The sequence below is a fragment of the Rhamphochromis longiceps genome, linkage group LG13 (assembly GCF_057381845.1).
Source record: "Rhamphochromis longiceps isolate RC_006_pf linkage group LG13, R_longiceps_female_GT1.1, whole genome shotgun sequence".
In the NCBI taxonomy this organism is placed as follows: Eukaryota; Metazoa; Chordata; class Actinopteri; order Cichliformes; family Cichlidae; genus Rhamphochromis; species Rhamphochromis longiceps.
The window spans coordinates 749,087-772,626 of NC_140569.1; the positions used below are offsets into that span (position 1 = coordinate 749,087).

Genomic DNA, 23,540 nt, shown 5'->3' on the forward strand with positions numbered 1-23,540 from the left:
ATGTTTGCTCTGAAATAGACACGTTTGTTTTCCTTACCCTCAACCAAATACCGAACAACAACAGTCACCTCAAGTCACTGTAAAAATAAAACCCCAATAATAATAATAACAACAACAACAACAACAATAATAACAATAATAATAATAACAATAATAATAATAATAATAATAACAACAACAACAATAACAACAACAATAATAATAATAATAACAACAACAACAACAATAATAACAATAATAATAATAACAATAATAATAATAATAACAACAACAACAATAATAACAATAATAATAACAACAACAATAATAATAATAATAATAATAATAATAATAATAATAATAATAGATTAGCCCGTCATGGAATTAAGGACTTGAGGTGAGTGTTGTTGTGATTTTGCACTCCATCAATAAAACTGAAAAAATTAAATTGACACTCGAAAATCTCCCAAATCACGTTTGTATTTGTCAGAGTCACTTTACCACAAATACACAGAAAGATTACAGATATTGAACTACATAGATTTGTAAATCTCACGCTGAAATGCACAGACTGGACAGCATCTGTAACCTGTGCGACTGTGGTATGTAAGGCATGATAACACAATATTAGTGTACAGCTGTATTTTGTTACAGTGGGGAACACAAAGTGATCAGTCATTAACTAATTGATGAGGGGTCGTTACAGCCATCCCCGGTCTGCAGGAACGCGACGAGCTCACACAGATAAACACTGTCACGGGGAAATATCTCCAAGTTTAATCCACGCTAACCGGTTATTCCGTCTAACTGAAAGAAATGCAAAAACCTGGCCTGCCGTTGTCACGTGAACACAACGTTTCTATGGTAACAAAAACCACAAACCGTGCAGAGACAGCTGAGAGGCTCGAAAAATGTCTCACCGAGCGTTTAGTAAACGTGTTTGCGAAGACAAGCGCGACTTTGACGAAATGAAAAACGCCGCCGTGGAGTTTTATCGAGTGAGCAGAGTCCCCCAGGACATGGAGCGAGCTCTACACCAGCTCTTCCTCCACCGGCCCGCAGACCTGCACGGGTACCTGGTAGGACTGTGAGCCTCTTTCTGTCCCTGTGATGTTAGAAAACAAACAAACAGAAGGTTGTTTGAAGTGTATTTGTTGTTCTTCTGTTGAAGGTATTTCCTGTTTGTAAGCACATATGAGGTGCTGTTTGTCACAGCAGCGTGACGGGGTGTCACAGTCATCACAACGAGCAAACAAAACGACTGTAAATAAAAGATAGCCCCAGCCACCTGACGTCACCTGTTGGTTTCAGACATCACCTTCCTGTGATGCACGAATCAGTTAGTTCTTAGTTTGACACACTGATTCAGAAAGTTGGATTTTTAACACTATAGTGTTAAAAATCCAACTTTCTGAATGTTACCCATATGGTGCCCATAGAACATAGCCCATCTGGGCTGGCTCAAGTGGGTCCTACTTGGCTAATCCAGGTGGGTCCCAGATTGGATGCCCATTGTAAGCCCATCCCCACTTGGAACCCCCATAGCCCATGTGGGGCCCACATACTGGTGTTTACTGGGTATGTTGAAATGTTTTGTCACTGGTGGGAATCATGTTGACTAATCCAAGTCAGTACTCAACTTTCTCGCTCTACGAACTCGCTCTACCAAGCGTGTTCACATCACTCCCATCTTATATTCTTTACATTGGCTCCCAATAGAGTTTAGAATTCGCTTTAAAATTCTTGTTTTAACATACAGATTGGCTCCAGATTACTTATCCAAGCTTCTTATAAAATACACTGCTGCTCGCCATCTCCGCTCACAGACTCAGAGTCTCTTAGTTGTTCCCCGTACACGACTGAAGACAAAAGGGGCGGAGCCTTTCAGTCTGTTGCACCAAGGCTGTGGAACAGTTTACCACTACAACTACGTTTACTTGACTCTGTGGATTCTTTTAAAAAACAGTTAAAAACTTTTCTGTTCAAACAAGCCTTTTGTTGATCTACATATTTTATTTTATTTTTTTTACATTATTTACATTTGATCTTTTACATTGTGTATAATGTCAAATCAAATCAAATCAAATCACTTTTATTGTCACATCACATGTGCAGGTACATTGGTACAGCACATGTGAGTGAAATTCTTGTGTGCGAGCTTCACAAGCAACAGAGTTGTGCAAAATACAATAATGTAAACAAGCAAAATACAAGAATGGCTACATCTGAAACTAATAAATATATGTACAATATATAATAGTATATGCATTTCTGGATGTGTATACTAAATATTTTTCTACGTGTGTGTGTGTGTGTGTGTGTGTGTGTGTGTGTGTGTGTGTGTGTGTGTGTGTGTGTGTGTACACACATATTTTACAAATTAAATTGAGTAAACAATAAATAAAATATATAAAATAAATAAAATAAAATATACAGAGTTGAATATGTGCAAAACAGTGGCATTACTGTACAGTATGGAGTGCATAATGTTAAAGTTCCAGTAGTGAAGCTGAGGTATCTATGACGTGTTCAGCAGTCTGATGGCCTGGTGGAAGAAGCTGTCTCTCAGTCTGCTGGTACGGGACCGGATGCTGCAGAACCTCCTTCCTGATGGAAGCAGTCTGAACAGTTTATGGCTGGGGTGACTGGAGTCCTTGATGATCCTCCCCGCTTTCCTCAGGCACCGCTTCCTGTAGATGTCTTGGAGGGAGGGAAGCTCACCTCCAATTATCCGTTCAGAGCACCGCACTACTCGCTAATGTCTATTGATTGTATTGTTTATTTTAATATTTTAATATTTGTGTACAGCGCTTTGTGACTGTCTGTCTGTGAAAAGCGCTTAATAAATAAAGTTTACTTGCTTTCTTACTCTTCCCACTATTGGGAAGCAGACAGCACACAGCTATGTTAACTGGCTGCTCGTTGGTCAGGTGAAGCAGCTATGCCCTTAACTCCAGTAGCCTCTAAGACGAAAGAAGAAATAGAGGCCCGATCTGGTTTTGTACCAGGCTTCAAATACCAATAACACGAAGGTGTTTTTCAGGTTGTAAAATTTGCCATTTGAACATGGGAGTCTATTGACCCACTTTTTGATTCAGCCTACCCATTAATATTAACAGCCACTGGTAACACTCTGGTGTCATGCCGCTCAGTTGTGCACCACGCAATTTTTCTAATTTTGCAAATATACTTGGTGATGCAACTCCTGCAACCAGGTGAGGCCTCGAGTGTACAGTCGGTGTATTTTTACTGCCTTTTAAAGGATACATCAGTGCAGAAGCTCAGAGATTTTCCACAGGCAAAGGTGCTGCAGCTTGCAGCAAATTATGTTTACTCGTCTTTACTTAACAAACCTAGTCCTCTAAAGAAAACCCCGTGAGCTATAAGACGAACTTAGGACTTACAAGTTATGCTAACTAGATTATGTTGAATACACAGTAATTAACTGGCTAGCTCCTGGCTAACAAGTGCCCCTTAATGTTAAATTAAATGCAGTGTATGCAGCTTTAGTTTTGCAAACTTAGAAGATGTCAGTGTGTATTGGCTGGTTTCTTTTATTGCAATATTGACATTATGTGTTGAAAGGCAGAAATCTCAGTGTTTATTGTAGTGTAAGGTTAACATGAAAACAGACACTAGTACTCAAGTGTCCAAAGGCTTCTTTGTTGCTCTGATGAGATTATAGTTGTTCTTTCACTACTTTCAAGGTATATTGAATGGAACATGATGTGATTTTGTAAATCATGTTCAGTGTAAGAGAAAGGACGGTCAGCCTGGGTACAGCCATTAGCTCGTGACAACTCATTGAGCACGTTTGATGCGGTCATTGTGAAAACACTTCATTTTTACCTGTCATGACCGTTTTAAACTATACATGTATATCTCACAGTTGGGTGCATTAATATTTCAGCACCGACAAATGAACAATGACAAGGACTCATTAATCTCTACAAGAGTCTGATTCATGGTGGCCAGCATGCTGGAAACCACATCGCACATCTGAAAGAACCAAAGTGGAAACACAACAAACATTATGAGCACAAATATAGTTTGGAATGACAGCGTTAGCCCGTTTCCTCTGCTGCTTTCGTGCTGTTAGATCTCAAAGGCCTCATTAGGTGAATGTGCAGTAGTAGCATGTATGCAGCAAGCAGGTGAATTCTGTACATTAAGTGAATTAAATAAGAATAGACAATATGAACATTTTACAAAATAGACAATATGAACATATTTAAAATTTAAAAAGAATTTGAAAGGTGCATTGTGGTCAGCACACGTCGCTGCTGCTTTTACAGGTGAATTTAAAATGTAAATAAAATGTGTTTTTGATGTTTTCTACACATGTTGTGTTTACTCTGTAACTACTGAACCATGCTATCATTGATGGTAAGGAGGAAACAGAATTGGTTAAATAACGTCACTCAGATACTGCGAGGTGTTTTTAACCATAACCATCCCTTCAGGCGGATTACTTTGCAAACCTCGCGGCACCACCGAGAATCAGCAGAGTGACGGGACGGCAGGTTTACGATGCCAGAGGACGACTTTCTGTTGAGGCAGAGGTCTACTGTGTTGTTCACAACAAGGACAAGGTAAAAGTCATTTGTCTCATTGTGGCCTTTAACTGGTGAACTCAGAGCTTTCTTATGTGACTGTGGCTGAATGTGATATGGATGAGTTTGGAGAACAAGCCAAAGGGTTGAAGAACATGTTGTTCATTAGTGCAGGAGCAGGTTTGTTTGGCTATGACGCACGACCTTAAATCAGCTCTCAGTTTAGTGAACAGATAAAATGACCTTACCCTCAGCCAGGCTGTCACCCTGCCAGGTGGCCCTGCACTGATAACTCGATAACAAGGCGCCTTGGAATTTTGAAATTCATACCACAGAGGCATCGCGTAAAAATCTCAGACAAGTTTCAATTTTAGTCGCCTCGACTGTCAGAGGTCAAGTTTTCCAAAAATCTTGTAATTGCGATAACTGAAGAAGGAAGTCACGTAGGATTTTCAAACATGAATCTACTAAATGTCTGAGGGGTCGCACTCGTGGCCACCAGCATTTTCATACATATGAGTTTACCTGGTTTGAGTTTTGCACGTCTCTTGCACTGTCTGGTGTTGCACTGTCTTTGTTTTGGTTTTTGCCATTTTGCACACTTGCACGTGTGCAGGCTGTCTGTCACATGTAGCACATGTAGCATGGTGTTGGAGTCACTGTGTGCCACTGCACATGGCTGGAATGACAATAAAGCCACTTGACTTGACCTAAGAGGAATTCATTGTGTGATAGTGCTGGAAAGTCTGACATTCATCTAAACTCCACTGGTACTGGTTAATACAGCAGTACATCTCAGTGTACCCGGTGCCCAAACAGTCACACTGAATGTTACCCACATGGCTAACCTGCAGCCTCCTTCCTCCTAATGAGGAGAAATGAAATGGTTGAAATGATATGAACCCTAACACCATACTGCTGGAGGCAGCGCAGGCAGAGGTCATTGTGCAGGCGCAGCAATTTCTCCATAGGTATGATCACTCTGCCCTCCAAGTATATGTTAGGAGAGCATTAATGAAATGTTAGGTTTTACTGAATAAATACAAATAAAACAGGAAACACTTTGGTCATTCCATATTAGAAAAAACAGAGTCAAATAAAAACAAATTTACAAAGTAACTGTTGTGCGTTGGATGCCAGGGTGTGCGCTGTGAACCAGTCCTACTGAAGAAATCCTTCACTCACGTGCTCGCGCCAGTGCTGCCCACCTCAGTAATTCTCTTCATTCCACCTGGTGTTTCTCTGCTCCACGTGGGCCTCCAGCTTCACTTGGGTGGTGCTGCACCCTGCTCAGCTCCCTGTCCCCAGACCTGAGGGCTTATTCCTGTCATCAAGCTTTGTATGCTTGTGCACTAACATAACCTTAGTCAGGAGGATTTTGTAATAATAATAATAATAATGCATTTTATTTGAGGGCGCCTTTCAGAAACCCAAGGTCACCTTACAAAAAACACAATTAATAAAAGGAACAATAGTCATAAAATACATAAAATAAGTTAAAATTACAAAACAGAGCGTGACAACAGATAAAATCAGCATTAAAGCGAATAAGCCAGTTTAAGCAGATGTGTTTTGAGCTGTGTCTTAAATACAGAAAGGGAGTCAATATTTCTTAGTGCAGGAGGAAGAGAGTTCCAGAGCCGAGGAGCAGAGCGACTGAAAGCTCTGCTCCTCACAGTGATGAGGTGCGAGGATGAACAGCAGATGATGATCTGAGAGGGCAGGAAACAGCGGTGATATGGAGCAGGTCACACAAATACTGTATGACACCCAAACTCTTAACCTGAGGGGAGGGAAGGGTAGGCGAATTTTCAATGTTAATGGAAAAGCTGTGGGATTTGGATAAGATAGAGGCTGTACCAATAAGTAAAACTTCAGTTTTATTACTGTTGAGTTTGAGGAAATTGGAGGAGAACCAGGATCTAATCTCAATAAGACAGTCTGAGAGGGAAGAAGGTGGGAGGGATGAACTGGGTTTAGAAGAAAGGTAGAGCCGGGTGTCATCGGCATAACAGTGAAAATTTATATTATATTTTCAGAACATATGACCAAGAGGGAGCAAGTAAGTAATGAATAAAAGAGGCCCTAATACTGAACCCTGGGGCACACCAGCAGAAACAGGACAGAGAGTTGAAGACTGGGATTTAAGTTGGATAAACTGAGTGCGGTCTGAGAGATAGGAGGTGAACCAGGAAAGGGGGGTGTGACTAATGCCAATGGAAGCTATCCATGGTATCAAACGCCGCACTAAGATCAAGAAGGATGAGGATGGATAGGAGACCAGAATCAGCTGCCATCAGAAGGTCATTGGTAATCCTTAGCAGAGCAGTTTCTGTGCTGTGATTGGGGCGGAAACCCGATTGAAATGGTTCATAGAGATTATGGTCATTGAGATGTAAATGAAGCTGGGCGGCGACAACTTTTTCAAGAATTTTTGAAATGAAGGGGAGATTTGATATAGGGCGAAGATGATCAAAGTTATTGGGGTCTGCACCAGGCTTTTTGAGAGTTGGAATAACAGAAGCATTTTCAGTGCTTCAGGAACAATCCCAGTGTTCAGGGAGGAATGAATAATATTGGTTATGAGAGGAGCTAACAAGGGAAGACAGGCTTTAACTAACACAGTGGGGAGGGGGTCAAGGTGACAGGTGGATGACTTAGATGTTTTAATGAGATTAGATACATCAGTTATGGAAGGAAGAGTAAAGCTTGAAAATAGGAAGACAGTGGGGGAAACAGGAAGTCTACTTCAGAGTCAGGAGCTCCTACAGAGTTAAGTTGACGGTGAATGTCTGAGATTTTACAAGTGAAAAAAGAGATGAGAGAGTTGCAAAAATCTGTCGCGCAAGAGAACAGCAGCGCCTTTTGCTAATCAGCCATATAGTTCATTTACATTTTATATGTCACCTGACGACAGGAAAAGGTAGATGATGTCATTTCCTAGCACTTTATACTGAGAGGTAAATACCCTGCAACATAAGAACTTTTACCTTGTACTAGTAAATCACCTTTTTTACCCTTCTGAAGGAGTCCTTCATGTTTGTGGTGTGTAGAGCATGTCATCAGCTGCTGTTTCGAGCCACTTGGTCCCTGAGAGTCAAGAGAGGACTGAGCATGTGATGGCTGCTGTGCTGTGGATCAATGAGCCTCTGAACAGCATGCTGAAAGACCGAAATCCTTGTGACCAGTTACAAATCGACGATATACTCAGGTAGCACCTAATACTACTTATTAGTAGTACTTCATTAGTAGTATTTTTCAGTGCTATGTGTTACCTTAAGGAACACGTGTCATATCATGTTCAGTCACAAAAACCATTTAACACATCTGTCCTGAAGTGGCCACTGAAGCCAGGATCCTGGACATGAACTGGGAGGTGTAAGAAACAGATTTGACTGCAGTCTACTGACATTCACGCTGTACTTCTCTTGCTCTTCTGAAAATCTTCCTTAGGAATCAGGCTTGTCAGGGATTGTTACGTTGATTAAACCACATTTTTATTTGCTCATCTGAAATGATGTAGCACTTTCTTTAAGGACCGCTGTCTGGAGGAAAAAGAGGTCCGGGACAGGGAGAGGCCTGAGGTGATTCCCTCTTCATCTCCTCCACAAACTAAAGACAAGAAGATCATTAATAAAGGTGAGTGAGTGGTAAGTCCTGCCCTGAGCTTTCTGTCTTTAGTCATCAAATGTCATCAAATGTGCGGTGACTCCCAAACTAGGCGAGTGGCTCCAGCAGATCCCGGGAACAACATCGGAGATCTCTGTCCAGAAGAGCGCAGTCCTGGGAACAGCTAAGATACTGTGCAGGACCCTCAAGCGCCCAGGCCTCTGGTAGAGGACCCGAGCTTGAAGGATAAACCGCCCGGTGTTTTATTTTATAACACATAACCGACAAAAAGAGCTTTTAACTAGGGCTGGGTATCGTCAATCGTCGATTTCTATAATCGATTCCATTTTGACTCAGACAGTCAGAAAGTGTATAAAACAAAGCTGACACTGAGACTTCATCAGAGGTGTGAGCATCACAGCAGAGGCCTTTGTGTCAAAGTAACTGAGGATGAAACAGACAAACATGATGGAGATTTTCCTGGCCTGGCTTTTTATAGCAGGTCAGAAAACCATGAATCAAACCATGAATGAACATTACCTGCTGCTGCTGAAGTGAAGCAGAGTTATTACGGTTTGATTACAGACACAGCTGAGCAATCATTTGTAAAAGTTTACACGTCTTTGCTGTTAAACAGCAGAAATCAGACTTTGTTGTCGGAGGTCATTTTTGAAAAAACACAACTGTGGCCAGCAGCGCTGCACACAGCAGCAGACTGGTGCGTGATGGCAATGAATAATGCAGAAAACAGAGGTTTGATGGTAAACTGGTCTCTCAATACTGTGAGAGAGAGAGCTGTGCAGGAAGTGAGGTTTTATGGTGGTGGAAGCAAAAAACAGCCAAAGTCAGAGGGAGTTCATGACGCTGTTTGTCAAACGTGAAGCGTAGTTTGAGCTTCTTTTGCTGCTGGTTCGGTGAATTTTGGTCAGAGTGATGAAACCTGCAGCTGTGACATGTCTGGTAAAATACGTTTATATTTAACAATCGATTCAGGATTTAATCGATGTCGCTTTATTGAAACCAAAATTGATTGGAATCAGAAAATTGATTTTTTTAAACCAACTCCTACTTTGAATATTTTGACATTGTTATCTGATAGCTTTCCTTTCATTATTAGATAGACTGGCACTCTTTATGAGGCAGTAAGTGAAAAGGTTTGATCGTGTTGTGTTTGCTGTTAGGAAAGGATACAAAGAGGCACCTGAAATGGATTTATTTTCATCCTGTTAATCGCTGCGATGTCTCCCTCCAGCTCTCACTCTCTGCTCTTTCACAGCATTCAGTTTAATACAAAACTAATAATTCGTAATATCTCACACACAGTTTTTCTTCTTGTTTTGGCTGCTCCCTTTTTTGGTCACCACAGGGAATCATTTATCTTCATGTCATCCACCCTTTGCATTACCTCCTCCTGCCCTCCTTCAAACTTCGACTGTGTGCTCAAGCTTTCTTTTAGTGTAAACTGGAGTTTGTGAGCGATCAGTAAAATCAAAGTTCTCGTAGTCCTGCACCTTTTGAGCCATCTTGAATCAATTCTGGGGTCTTATTTGGTCCAATTTTTTGAAGCATTACCCTAAAATTAAAACTTTCAATGTTTTGGTCACTGTGTTATAAAAACTGTGTAAAATCACCACTGTGGTCAGATTAAAAACAAAGAAACTGAGTTCAAAACAAGACTGGAAGTTTTGCTTCTCTCACTGTTTCTTGCTCTTGTGGAGGTTCAGGTTCTTTCTCTGATTAATCTTAGGTTTTTTTCTCTGTTACAAGCCAGAAATATGCTCCAAACTCTTTTGGGATTTTTATTATATTACAGGTAAAAAGAGCATCGTGGAAAAGCCATTTCCTGCAGTGGAACCACAAAAGCCAGTTCTACAGGGAAGCTTGGCTGTTGGCTCAGTGTCGCTGGCTGTGGCCAAAACTGGGGCACAGATACAGGGCATCCATCTGTACGAACACATAGCAGCTCTGAGGAACCAGGAGGTTTGATAATGAAAACACATACTGGATATTCGACGCTGGAAACAACATATAATAATGTTATTCATTTTGTTCAGCCTCCGGCACAGTTTCACATCCCTGTTTCCTTGGTGACATTGCTCAGCTGTGGCAAGACCTCGCCGGGAAAACTGAATTTACTGGAGGAAGTGATCCTGATCCCCAAAGTGGGACAACAAGTCAAACAAGTACAAAACAGAAACCTTTGGCTTACTTCTTCCTGTTGTCATCCTCCATAGACTAGCTCACAGTTAGTGTGTAGATCTCAGTGTTTCCTTTTTTGCTGTTTTGATGCAGTAGATTATTAGTAAGTCACCTTGGTTTCTTTATATTCTCCATTTTTCACTCTACAGTTTATAAAACATACTGAAATCTGACCTTCTTCCACAGATTATCACAATGGCTCTTGAGGTACAGAAGGAGATGATGAGAATAATGAAAACTTTAACCAATGGCGGGGTGAGGGACATTGCTGTTTATTAATTTTAAGAGTAGGCGCTGAATTCAGCAGATTGTATGAGGGCAGAGAATGCACACGGCGGAGGCAGGATTCAGAGATTTCCTGAAAAATATAACAGAGAATTGTATTAAGTGTTCATTGTTAAATTTGAAATTAATGTATCTGTGCTTATCTAAAGATCTAAAATGCTTCTTAAACGATTCCTCTATTTACCTGTGAATAGTTTGCATTTCATTTTCAGCCCTGCTGACTGACCCCTAGAACTAAAAAACAAAGAGTGGAGAGTGGGAGTTTGACAGTTGGCTTCTAATAACCTTGCAATGAGGACTATCTCATTCAGATATACAGTATTAATATAAACTTGTCTATTGTCATCCACATGTAGCTTCAGCTAAGCTACTTTGCAGCAAAAATATCTAAACAAAAACATACTTTCACCAACATTGTCACGTTACAAGTACCAGGTTTGGTTGGACCGCCTTCTGCCCTCACGGTTATTTCATTTATTTTTCAGTAAGGTGCTGAAAGCAAGTCAGAGGTTTTAGTCTATATTAGGATGATGTAGTCTAATTTTGATGAGCACCTTGCTCACTGCAGCTTCACTCTCCTCTTCATCCTCTGCTCCACAGCCGGACTCGTTTTGAAGTCAGACATGTAGTGATTATCTGCTTACAATTGTTTAGTAAGTGGCTAATTATAGTTCCTGCTTTAACCTGGCTGTTCTTTCTGGCCTCTGCCATCTACAAGCCATTTTCATCCAAAGAAGAGCTGCATTGGATGTTTTTTTTTCTTCTTTCTTCTTCCCCAGATTGTCTGCACCAAAAGTCATGCCATGTTGAAATTCAATAAAATCAGCTTTTGTCTCTATTCCAACCATAGCAAGTTCTACTCACCATGTTTACATGCCTAAATACAGCGAGTTTGTTCCACTGATTAGCTTTACTGAGTAGGTGCACCCAATAAAGTGTCTCACAGTTGTTTATGTATATATAATAGTTACTTATGTGAACCATGTGCTTGTTCCAAGGCCAGCGAAGCATTTGTATGTGACAGCGGGGCCCTGGCTGTAAGCCACGAGCGAGCAGAGCAGCCTCTGGATCTGATCGCTGAAGCCTGCACCAACCTTGGAGTTCCACTGGGCACACAGATCCATTTAGCTTTGAACTGTGCTGCTCATGAGCTCCTGGACCCTGTAAGTTCACCAAAAATAGTCAAACACTTTATGGAAAATAATGTGTTGACATGTTCTTGTGAACTTTTTCAAAGCAAATACATCATAAGCATATCAGTTTAAAAAAACAACAAGATTTATCGTCTTCTTGCTGGATTCTCTAATCTCTTGTAGTCTAAGGGGAAGTATGAAGTTGCTACTGGAGTTCTGAAATCGCCCGATGAGTTAGTCGACCTGTACCAAACCCTCATCAGCAAATACCCAGCAGTGGTGGCTTTAATAGACCCATTTAGGCAAGAGGTAAGCAAGGCTAGCAAATAAATCTTGGACTAGTTCTGTGTCTTCTCTAAATATAGTTTTGCTGTCAACAAAATGTTCATGATTGCTGTGTATTCATGTTCCTGTGTCTGTTAATTCATAAGGACAGAGACCAGTGGGAGAAGCTGAGCAGTATGATTGGAAACTCGTGTTCACTGCTCTCTGATGTCTCCTACAAGTCACAGGGACCTCCCCTTCCTGGAGTCAGAGGCCATATCTTAAAACATATCAATGAGACAACAGTCAGTGACCTGATCCACATGACATCAGAGCAACAAGGTAACAGCTGGAGAAGAGAAAGATGGCACATGGATGAATGAAGCAAACTGCATAAAGTGCAATGAGTGGTCAGGTAGAGTAGAAAAGCACTATGTAAGAACCAGTCCATTGACCAGTTACATCAGGTCCAAGTAACAGTGAACAACTCAGTTAGTTGCAAAAATGAAATGTTTGCAATAGGAGTATTCCTTATGCTTCCTCTTCAACAGTCAATGATTTCTTCCGCAACCTGTATAATTAATGGTACAATGCATCTGGTACGCATTTACACACAGCAGACAGTGATGTTCATCTCAGGTTCACTCTTAAAAATTTGCTGACCTTACTCTCTTACACTCCAAACTGAGTAATATACAGTAACTTGTTGCAAAAAGAACTGATCCAACATATTCTCTCTTTCAACATCTAACATACATGTAAAATACTACATACTACATGCTTCTTGGTGTAATTCAACATGCACAGCTATGACCCAATATTGCATCTTTCTAAATGAGGATTGGATTAAATAAAAAGCCTGTACATCATCAGAAGGGTAAAACTAACCAATCTCAGAGTGGTCTAATCCTGCTGTCACAGCTGGTCAGGCTGGACTCAATGCAGGACTCTGAGTCATACAGGTAAGATATATACATATGTACATTGATGAAGGATCACGGCTCCAGGGGAGGTCCAGGGCATCCAGGGGATGTTCAGGGCATCCAGGGGATGTTCAGGGCAAGGGTAACACGTCTACACTCCTCTTCACACATTCTGTGACTCACACGCTCACAGACTCACTCCACACTGAAATCCACTCACGCTCACGTTCATCCAACAGGGTCCACAGGAAACAAGAAGGGTTCCAGGAAGGTTGAGGTAAGTACAACGATCCAATGAAGAACATCACCGACATGTAAGGGTTGAGCTGAGACACATGGAAAAGAGTATTTCTGTGCATGCTCCGAGGACGCTTCAACTAGACTGAGACAAGGTTGACCATGGAGTCAATCTCAAACTGCCCATTGAAGTTGGGAGCCAGTTTCCTGGACTTGATTCAGACTGGAACGTACTGCGCTGAAAGCAGTCCATCGGTTTTCCATTGGGCAGCTCAGGTGGCTCTCCAGATGTGGCGGTGCCTGCGTAGATGATGTTGAACAGAGGGAACCATACGCTCACTCTCAACTGTTGGGAACAGCCGCCGTTGGTAGCCCTGTGATGCGACAGCAGACGTGAGGCTAATATGGGCATATTCGATGCAAGTGAGGTAAGAACTCCAGGTGCTCTGTTTGGTGGAGGTGAGGCAGTGAAGTGCTGCCTCCAACTCCTGGTAGGTACATTCGGTTTGGCCATTAGTCTACAGGTGAAATCCTGAAGACAAACTAACCTTGGCTCCGACTGCCGGACAGAACCCTTTCCAAACTCTAGAGTTGAACTTGTCCCGGGTCTGATATGATGTCCAAGGGGATCGCGTGAAGTTGAAAGACAGGTTTGGTAAGGATTTGGGTGGTTTCTGTTGTGAGGAAAAGCCACGAAATGTGCTGGTTTTGAGAACTGGACAACAATAGTCAGAATTACCATATTTCCTGCAGAAGGAGGAGGCCTGTCATAAAATCAAGTGCGATCTGAGACCATGGTCGTCTGGAGGTCGGCAGAGGTCGAAGTAGGCCTGCAAAAGGAAAGGTTTGAGGCTTATTTTGAGCTCAAGTAGAGCAAGCTAAAATATGCTCCCTGGTATGCCAAGTGTAGGCCACCAGGCGTTCCAGGAAAGAGATAGTCTGATTGATGCCTGGATGCCAGGTGAACCTCGCCGTGTGGTCCCACTGGAGAACTCAGGACTGGACTAGGGTTGAAACGTAGAGCCACTCGGGCGGCCTGGTTCTGGGATCAGGTTTGTTGTACTGTGCCTCACAAACTGTGGACTTTATCCCCCATGTAACAGCTCCGATAACATGAGGAAGATTGAGGACTCCTTCAGAACGTCCTCTGAGGAAGAAAACTGCTGAGACAGTGCGTCGGGCTTGACATCCCGTGAACCAGGCCTGTAGGTGATAGAGAACTGAAAATGTGTGAAAAACAGTGCCCACCTGGCTTGATGGGCGCTCATCCATTTTGCAGTTTGACGATACGCCAGGTCCTTGTGATCAGTCCAGACTATGAATGGTTGGGGCGTTCCCTCGAGCCAGTGATGCCAGGGCTAACTTGATGAGGAGGAGTTCTCTATCCTCCACATTGAATTCACGAAAGAAGTAAGCAAAAGGATGTAGCTTACCTTCATACTGCTGCGAGGTGATTAAAAGCAGCCTAAGAAGACTGATCCCACTGAACCTTGGGAGAGGTGAGTGAGATATTAGACGATCTTACTGATATTCCAGATGAAGCTGCGATAAAAGTTAGTTAAACCCAAAAAGCATTGGAGCTGCTTCCAATCTGGGGGTTTGGACCAGTCGAGTACTCGTCGGACCTTCACTGGGTCTGGTTTGATGTTCCCCTGCTCAGTAATGAAGCCCAAGAAGGAGACTGTTTCCATGTGAAATTCACATTTCTCAGCTTAAACAAATAGACGGTTTTCCAGCAAATGTTGTAACACCTGTTTGACAGTCTATAGGTATATAAAAATATTGGAAATTATTGCCACAATGGTGCATTACTATAACAGCTAACTGTCTGTTTGTGTCTTGTTGGCATACAGGTTCTGTGTTGATGGGAACTACATGCAGTGAGCCATGCAGTGAGGATTCTTTGTCAGATATAGTAAGTCTTCTTCCTGGTTTCTGAGTGATGCTGCCATGGTGGCGAACAGTGTCAATGTGAAGTTCTGTATAAGCAGACGGCAGCCATCTGCTTATACAGAAATTCACATTAAACAGAAATTTACATGAACTACTTACATTAAAAGTATAGCCAAACCCATAGATTTAAAACAGATATTCGTCTACAAATAGTGACAGAATTTCTGCATGACAGTGCCTTACCTGAAAAATGATAGGTGCCCAGCAGCCTCGCTTTGTGTGTAACCAGAATGCAACCAGCTGGTAACCAGTTGAGTCACACTATTGCACTGACCAGTTTCAGAAGTATTGTGCTTATCAGCACAGACTCACTTAGAATGATTTCCATTTGATGGCAATATTTTCGCATTTCCAAATTATTATCTTTTTTTTTTCAAATATAATAAATTAAGATCATATACCTAGCCCTTTATTTGTCATGTGCAAATAAGGGGATATCTATCTTAAAGCTCAGGAAACTATTTCGACAACTTGCCAAACAGCTAAAAGAGCAAATGAGAGCAGGTCCAAAGATATCCACTACAACCTGAGATTCTGGCAAAATACATTTATATTTAAAAATAGATTCAGGATTTAATGAATCAATATCGCTTTATTCAAACTAAAATTGATTTGAATTGGGGAAATTGGCTGTCTCAGTGCCAGCCTGACAGGATGACCAAGACTATTGACTCCCTGTTCACCCTGCAGCGATGTTTGGCCTGGAGGCAGCTGAACTATTACAGCAGGCTCAAGATAGTCATTGCTGTGCCAAGGAGGTGTCAAGGGGCCTCTCCAGGAGATCTAGCAGTTCTAGAAGGTCTAGGGCTTCCACATATCAGCCAGCTTCTGAAGTCCCAGACTTACCCTCGGACCAGGCCAACCATCCCCATCCCTGTCTCCCCAGCGCAGGGCGACTTGGTCAGCTCTGGAGGCAGACCTTTGGTTGGTGTCTACCTTGACTGAGGACTAATGCCTGCTGTTCTTCCGTAGACCTTGAATGACCATCTTGATCCTTTCCTCAGTGCGCGACCCCCAGCAATTCCAGATACTGCGGGAAAAACTTGGCCCTCTTGGGAAAAGGTTCAACACAGGAAGTGGATGCCGATAACTGACAAGCTGGGTTCTCTCCCCACTACTTTTTAGTTCTTAAGCGGGACAGGAGACTTCACTCAATTTTGGATTTCAAGAGGTCTTAACCATTATCGTCAGCCCCTAAGATGCAAGATGCTGATGAATCCGGGGGTGAGGCAGGCTGTCAAAGCTTTAGCTTGCCACCATCAAGCTAAAGTATGTCTACTTCCAGATTCCTATCTGGCAGGGGCACTCCCCCGGGCTCAGGCCAGGGGAGCAGAGACTCCATCTGCAGATGTTCGACCAGATCTGGTGCCACTTTGTAAGAGTAGAGGTTGACCTTTTTGCCTCCAGGAAGTAAACAAATTCCCTCACCCTAACCCACCAGGGCTGCCTACTCCTTTTGCTGGGGACTGTTTGCCTCTTGATGTGCAGTCCACCAGTTGGGAAACTGGGGCCACAATTGACACCACCATGCAATTTCTGCAGTCAGGCTTGAACCTACACCACTGTACTCTGGTCATGTGGACTTTGGTCAACTGCTTGCCCACTGAGCTAAACAACACTGCTCAAGTGACCTACTCAAGTGCCCTGAGGGTCGTGCCCTCTGAATATCTACTAGATGATAGGAGTGCAGGTCTACAGACAATTCTTATTGTGACCATCACCAGTACTAACCAGCTGGTCTACACAATACAATGGCTTGCAAAAGTATTGGGCCCCCTTGAACTTTCCCACATTTTGTCACATTACAGCCACAAACATGAATCAATGTTATTGTAATTCCACGTGAAAGACCAACACAAAGTGGTGTACACGTGAGAAGTGGAACGAAAATCAGACACGATTCCAAACATTTTTTACAAATAAATAACTGCAAAGTGGGGTGTGCGTAATTATTCAGCCCCCTGAGTCGATACTCTGTAGAACCAGCTTTTGCTGCAATTCCAGCTGCCAGTCTTTTAGGGTCTGTCTCTACCAGCTTTGCACATCTACAGACTGAAATCTTTGCCCATTCTTCTTTGCAGAACAGCTCCAGCTCAGTCAGATTAGATGGACAGCGTTTGTGAACAGCAGTTTTCAGATCTTGCCACAGATTCTCGATTGGATTTAGATCTGGACTTTGACTGGGCCGTTCTAACACATGGATGTGTTTTGTTTTAAATCATCCCAATGTTGCCCTGGCTTTATGTTTAGGGTCATTATCCTGCTGGAAGATGAACCTCCGCCCCAGTCCAGAGAAGCACCCCCAGAGCATGATGCTGCCACCACCATATCTGACAGTGGGGATGGTGCGTTCAGAGTGATGTGCAGTGTTAGTTTTCCACACATAGCGTTTTGTATTTTGGTCTCATCTGACCAGAGCACCTTCTTCCACATGTTTGCTGTGTCCCCACATGGCTTGTGGCAAACTGCAAACGGGACTTCTTATGGTTTTCTGTTAACAATGGCTTTCTTCTTGCCACTCTTCCATAAAGGCCAACTTTGTGCAGTGCACGACTAATAGTTGTCCTATGGACAGATTCCCCCACCTGAGCTGTAGATCTCTGCAGCTCGTCCAGAGTCACCATGGGCCTCTTGGCTGCATTTCTGATCAGCGCTCTGCTTGTTCGGCCTGTGAGTTTAGGTGGACGGCCTTGTCTTGGTAGGTTTACAGTTGTGCCATGCTCCTTCCATTTCTGGATGATGGCTTGAACAGTGCTCCGTGGGATGTTCAAGGCTTGGGAAATGTTTTTGTAGCCTAAGCCTGCTTTGAATTTCTCAATAACTTTATCCCTGACCTGTCTGCTGTGTTCTTTGGACTTCATGGTGTTGTTGCTCCCAATGTTCTCTTAGACAACCTCTGAGGCCGTCACAGAGCAGCTGTATCTGTACTGACATTAGATCACACACAGGTGCACTCTATTTAGTCATTAGCACTCATCAAGCAACGTCTATGTGCAACTGACTGCACTCAGACCAAAGGGGGCTGAATAATTACGCACACCCCACTTTGCAGTTATTTATTTGTAAAAGATGTTTGGAATCATGTCTGATTTTCGTTCCACTTCTCACGTGTGCACCACTTTGTGTTGGTCTTTCACGTGGAATTACAATAAAACTGATTCATGTTTGTGGCTGTAATGTGACAAAATGTGGGAAAGTTCAAGGGGGCCGAATACTTTTGCAAGCTACTGTAGCAGCAGTGATGAGTGAGAGGCTTGGTTTCAAGAGTAATAACCACAAGGAATAGTACCTTCCATGGAGAAGCCCAAGATCAAGGTAGCATGGAGGGAAATTGGCCAACTATCAGAGTTGCAGAAAGGTGCGAAGAAGGTGCCTTAGAAATACAGCAAGCTGTCTATACCTGATGCCTTGAACAGGGGAACAATATGAAAACAGCCCCACCAAGACTGGAGACAGAGCAATACTGGAAGAGCATATGGGAGAAGGCTGTAACCCATAATGGCAATGCTCAGTGGCTAGTGGATCTAAGGCAGACCACCACAACTGCACTGAACAGGATCCAGTAACCACCACAAGCGCAGATAAAGAGTCTCAAGCAAGAATAGTTGGACAGCACCAGGCCCTGAAATGATTCACGCCTACTGGTTGACTGTAATCCATGAGCCTCTGGCACAAATGAACCAGCTGCTAATTTACAAGACACACCTGGAATGCTTAACTGAAGGCCGGACAGTCCTGATCCCCAAGGACCCCAGAAGGGATCAGTCCCATACAACTACCGGCCAATAACCTGCCTCAGTACCAGACGCTCCTGTCAACTATCATAGCGGCTAAGATGAACAGGCACATGGCTCAATACATGAGCGGGGCACAGAAAGGAATTGGCAGGAATACCAGAGGAGCAAATCATCAGCTGCTGGTAAACAGAGCAGTCGCCTGAGACTGGATGACCAGACTGACCAGCCTGTGCACTGCCTGGCTTGATTACAAGAAGGCCTATCACTCGGTGCCCCACAGGTGGATCCTGGAATGCCTAGAATTGTACAAGATCAACAGGACCCTAAGAGACTTCATAAGGAATTCAATGGGGATGTGGCGTACAACATGTGGGATGATATCAAGCTGTATGCCAAGAAGGCACGGGACATTGATTTACTGATCCACACCACCAGAATCTACCGCAATGACATCGGAATATCATTCAGACCGGAGAAGTGTAGTTGGATGTAAGTAAAGGGAGGGAAGGTAGTCGGAACTGAGGGGATCGCACTTCCAGAAGGCAAAATTGCAGACATTGAGGGCAATAATAAGTACCTGGGAATCCCACAGGCAAATGTAAACCAGGAAGATGCCGCTAGGAAAGCCGCAATCACCAAATACCTGCAGCGGGTCAGGCAAGTCCTGAGGAGTCAGCTGAACGGTAAGAACAAGATCCAGGCTATCAACACCTATGCCCTGCCCGATCAGGTACTGCAGGGGCATTTCATATGTATATAGTGATAACACTACACACCTGTGGAACTTCAGGTTGGGGGTTTGACTCTCAACCAGGGGGGTCTGTATCCAGTAAGGGTCCCTGTCAGCCTGTCAGATACATAGATCAGATACCTAGCTGGGATAATAAGCTGGCCAAAGGAGGAGATAGAAGCCAATGACCTCAAAACAAATCCAGCACCTGTACTGTACGCTAAGCAAAATGGTGTGTTAGTACCATACTCCAGGATGAGACAATGAACATCCATGAGTACATCAGGAAGATGGCCTCAACCGGCCGCGTGCTTAGAGAATACCTAAGCTAGCAAGAACCTGAGAAAGAAAAAGAGCAAGGAGAAGAACCAATCATGGAAGGACAGGCCTCTGCACGGTATGTACCACCGGCAGATGGAGGAGGTGCGTGACATCCAGAAATCCTACGACTGGCTGGACAAAGCCGGACTGAAAGGCAGCACAGAGGCACTAATCATGACCGCACAGGAACAAGCTCTGAGCACAAGATCCATAGAGGCTGGGGTCTATCACACCAGGTAAGACCCCAGGTGCAGGCTGTGTAAAGATGCCCCAGAGACAATCCAGCACATAACATAACGCCCCCAGGGTGGTGGAGAATGACCGAGCTAAGATCCTGTTTCGTCACTCATCCAAGTGACTTCTTCAGTCTTGCAGTCAGCTGAGACTGAACAAGTCACCTGGATGAGTGACGAAACATTTCTCCCACTGAAAAACATCCAGATGAACAGAATAAACCTTTTGGGGGTATAGCTACATCTATCACTACGCCCTTCTTCCCCTGCTTGCCCACATGTCCTATGTCCAGCTGGTTAGCCATCACCAGTTTTTCCATCTGTATCTGTGTCCCACAGGATCTTTGTCAGGTGGTTGATATATATATGTGTGTGTGTATCAGTTGATATTTGATTTATATCCACCATTGTTTTCAAGGTCAGCTACAAATTTATCGGTCTAACGTTGAAACAAAGCTTAATTTGGAAATTATTTAGAAACTATAGTACTTATAAGTGTGGCGTGTATTGTGAAGAAAGAAAGGTGAAACAATAAAAGTGTGGGCTTTGTAAATACTCCCTGGAGCGTGAGGTGCCATGGCAGAGGTTTGTGCTCTTTGGGTGCTTCTTGTTACCTTTTTGTCTTTGTTTTAGTCTATTTATGTGTTTGCATTCAGGTAATGTTGTCTATTTCAAAGTGTTGATGTCTGAGACTGATAGTGATTAATCATGACAAAATAGTATGGTTATTGTTGTGTTAATTTCAGAGTGGTGGATATAGGTAACCATGTTACAATTTATTATTAACATCAGTTGTATTTGAGAACGTTAGAAAGATGCAGTTTGCTATGATGACGAGAACAAAAGAGTTTTTCGATATTCAATTAATTCCTTTGGTTACAATATGACAAAAAGCAGATAAGAGAATAAAAGATAGTCCATTCTTTCCTTGTCGGCTGCACAAAAAGTGACCAGAGACTGCCGTTGGACTACACACTGCATCTTATTGTTTATTGTATGATGCTGCTCTGAACTCCATTTTAAGCAGACTCGTGGAAATGAGTAGTATCTCAGGTAACAATTGCAAGGAGGATTGTTTATTAAGATAACGAGATCAAATATCAAGTAATAAAAAACTGGACCTGTACAAAGGTCACTAATAACCCCGACTGTCCATCCGTTTGCTGTGGAACTGTTCATCTATTTTGATTAACAAGCAGTGTAAATAGATGAAATATTGCTGTTTGTGTCTCAGACTGTGCTTTTCTTCTCGTTCAGGCTGTGGGTCTGGGCCTGCACTATGTCAAACTGGGAGGTCTAAGTGGGGCTGAGAGGATGACTAAATACAACCGGCTGATTTCTATAGAAGAAGAACTGGCCCAACAGGGAATCCTTGGTAGGTTTTTTTTTTTCAGCCTTCCTTGTGATTTTTCTTTGGCTGGACAGAGAAACAAGGCCAGACAAAGCCCGAGAGAGAGAACGGTAGTAGTAGTGTCTGGGTTTGGGAACACGTCTCTCTCTTACTGCTGGATATGAAAGGACACGGTGTGTGAGGAATTGTACAAACGCGTGTTTGTGTGTGTGTGTGAGTGTAAGAGTGAAAACCCCCTACCTTGGATCTGTTAATTGGCCACCTAATTACACACAAGGACAAATACTTTCCCATCCATCATTTCTGAAAAAGCAGGCAGGGGCAGCAGAGGGTTAATGAGAGATGAGTACACGTCTGTCTAATCAGCTGCCATAAGCCGGCATTATTCAGCATGTTTATCTGTGTTTAATGTTTGTGTTCATTCTACACGAAGTGAAAGGGTTAACGTTCCCCAGCCGCAGCAGTACAAATGCTATTTCCATCCAGTTGTCGTAGGTGTCTACGCTCCAGCTTTTGTACATTCACTTTATTTAATTTTGTCTCATCCAGTCTTTAAGGAGAAGCACCCTCCTCCACTGTTCCCTGACAACTCACATAAGCATTCAGGCACCGAGGGAGCAAGGTCTGGATTGGAGGAACACAGCTCACATCTGATTCAGACGGATCTTTGAAGGTGTCTTCATGATAATATAATATATTTACCTTTCACAATTCAGTTTTGCAGTTAACACCACCTGTAATAATCTGCTGAGGTGATTATAACCGTTGTGGATCGATCCAGGGTCACCATTGTATGAGCACCATTCTGCTATGTTTACAGCTCTGAAAAAAGTGTCTCTAACAGTTTGAAATATGAGTTCTTGTCAAGAAAAACATCAAATATATTCACATTTTGAGCTTCAGACTCAAAACACAGTGCTATGTACAATGATGTCATTTTAATTTGAAATAAAAACCAGAACGATTTTAAGGGACGGAAGTTCAAGCCAGTTCAAGCCCCAAACAAGTGCACATGGAAGATTTGCTTTTATATCTTAAATCTGCTGGATGGTGTTTGAAGGAAACGTTTGTATGTTTTTACTCCTCAGCAGTAAAAGAATGAGGGGGTGTTGTCATCAGTGTCAGGTGTACTAAAAGTCTCAGACAGGTTTGTGTCTCAGTGACCTCAACCTCAAGGTCAGAGGTCAAGTTTTCTGAAAATCTTGGAAATGGGATGAAATTAGATTTTGATTCAGTGTCAGTGTGTTTTCAGTGTTTGCATTTTTCAGCAAATAAAAGAGAAAATGATCACGCGTGGCCCAGAAGCATGTTTTCCTGCTGTCTTCCATTTCTGCAGGTCTGCATGTGCGTCGATCCAGAATATCTCCAGGCAGTAGAAGATTTAACTGAAAATCAAATTAATGGAATTAATTTCACAGCTCTGAAAAGAGGTTCATTTATCGCAGTCTTAATTTAAAAGAACTAAAAGACGAGACCACAGTGAAACATTTTAATGTCACAGCTGACGGTGACACATTTTGTTAGCAATCTGATTTAAGAGTGTGACAGTTGAGTCATCGTGTTCGCTGCGCCTGTGGGAGCTTTAAAAGAGCTGGGTAAAGAAAAGGCTGATAGACAGACATATTCAAGTACAGAGCGCTGACAGCGTTATCAAACACTGCCTGCCCCTTGTCAGCACGGGACGTGAGCAAAAGGCTCCTGTGTAACTGGGCAGCGCCTAATGGCTCGCATCCTGCGGAGGAAGTGATTGTGTCTGTGTAACAACAGAAGAGGAAAGACCCAGAGGTGCAGCTCAGAGGAGCTGCATGGACCAGACACAAAGCTGCATCAATGTGTCACATCACTTTGTCATTGAACATAGTACTGATCACCAGGGGTTATAATTTATGCACAGTTTATAGTGCCACAGTCAGGGGTTAAAGCGGGCTAGTGTTTGGTTTGGTTTACTCAGAGGTACAAAAAGACGAAGGCAGGACAGGTGAGGAAGAAGACAAGGAAAGGGATACCTGACACCTCACTCTGGATCACTTTAT

At 42.9% G+C, this 23,540-nt stretch overlaps 1 protein-coding gene across 1 annotated transcript; it reads left to right on the forward strand.

Moving 5' to 3' along the window:
* The first annotated feature begins 347 nt into the window (after window positions 1-347).
* Window positions 348-22,742, forward strand: eno4 (enolase 4). The gene is made up of 13 exons (XM_085428565.1): window positions 348-1,058; window positions 4,443-4,571; window positions 7,586-7,743; window positions 8,056-8,171; window positions 9,955-10,121; window positions 10,196-10,324; window positions 10,527-10,595; window positions 11,624-11,788; window positions 11,942-12,067; window positions 12,190-12,364; window positions 15,036-15,097; window positions 21,414-21,531; window positions 22,057-22,742. Exons 1-13 carry the CDS (start codon window positions 891-893, stop codon window positions 22,176-22,178), a joined length of 1,704 nt encoding a protein of 567 aa, XP_085284691.1. The 5' UTR covers window positions 348-890; the 3' UTR covers window positions 22,179-22,742.
* The last annotated feature ends 798 nt before the right edge of the window (window positions 22,743-23,540 follow it).

Excerpts from the sequence above, each read along its gene's own strand:
- eno4 (XM_085428565.1), top strand. The coding sequence starts at position 891 with ATGTCTCACCGAGCGTTTAGTAAACGTGTTTGCGAAGACAAGCGCGAC. Across the intron at positions 1,059-4,442 it reads CAGACCTGCACGGGTACCTG|GCGGATTACTTTGCAAACCT; the intron begins GTAGGACTGTGA and ends CCATCCCTTCAG. Across the intron at positions 7,744-8,055 it reads CAAATCGACGATATACTCAG|CACTTTCTTTAAGGACCGCT; the intron begins GTAGCACCTAAT and ends GAAATGATGTAG.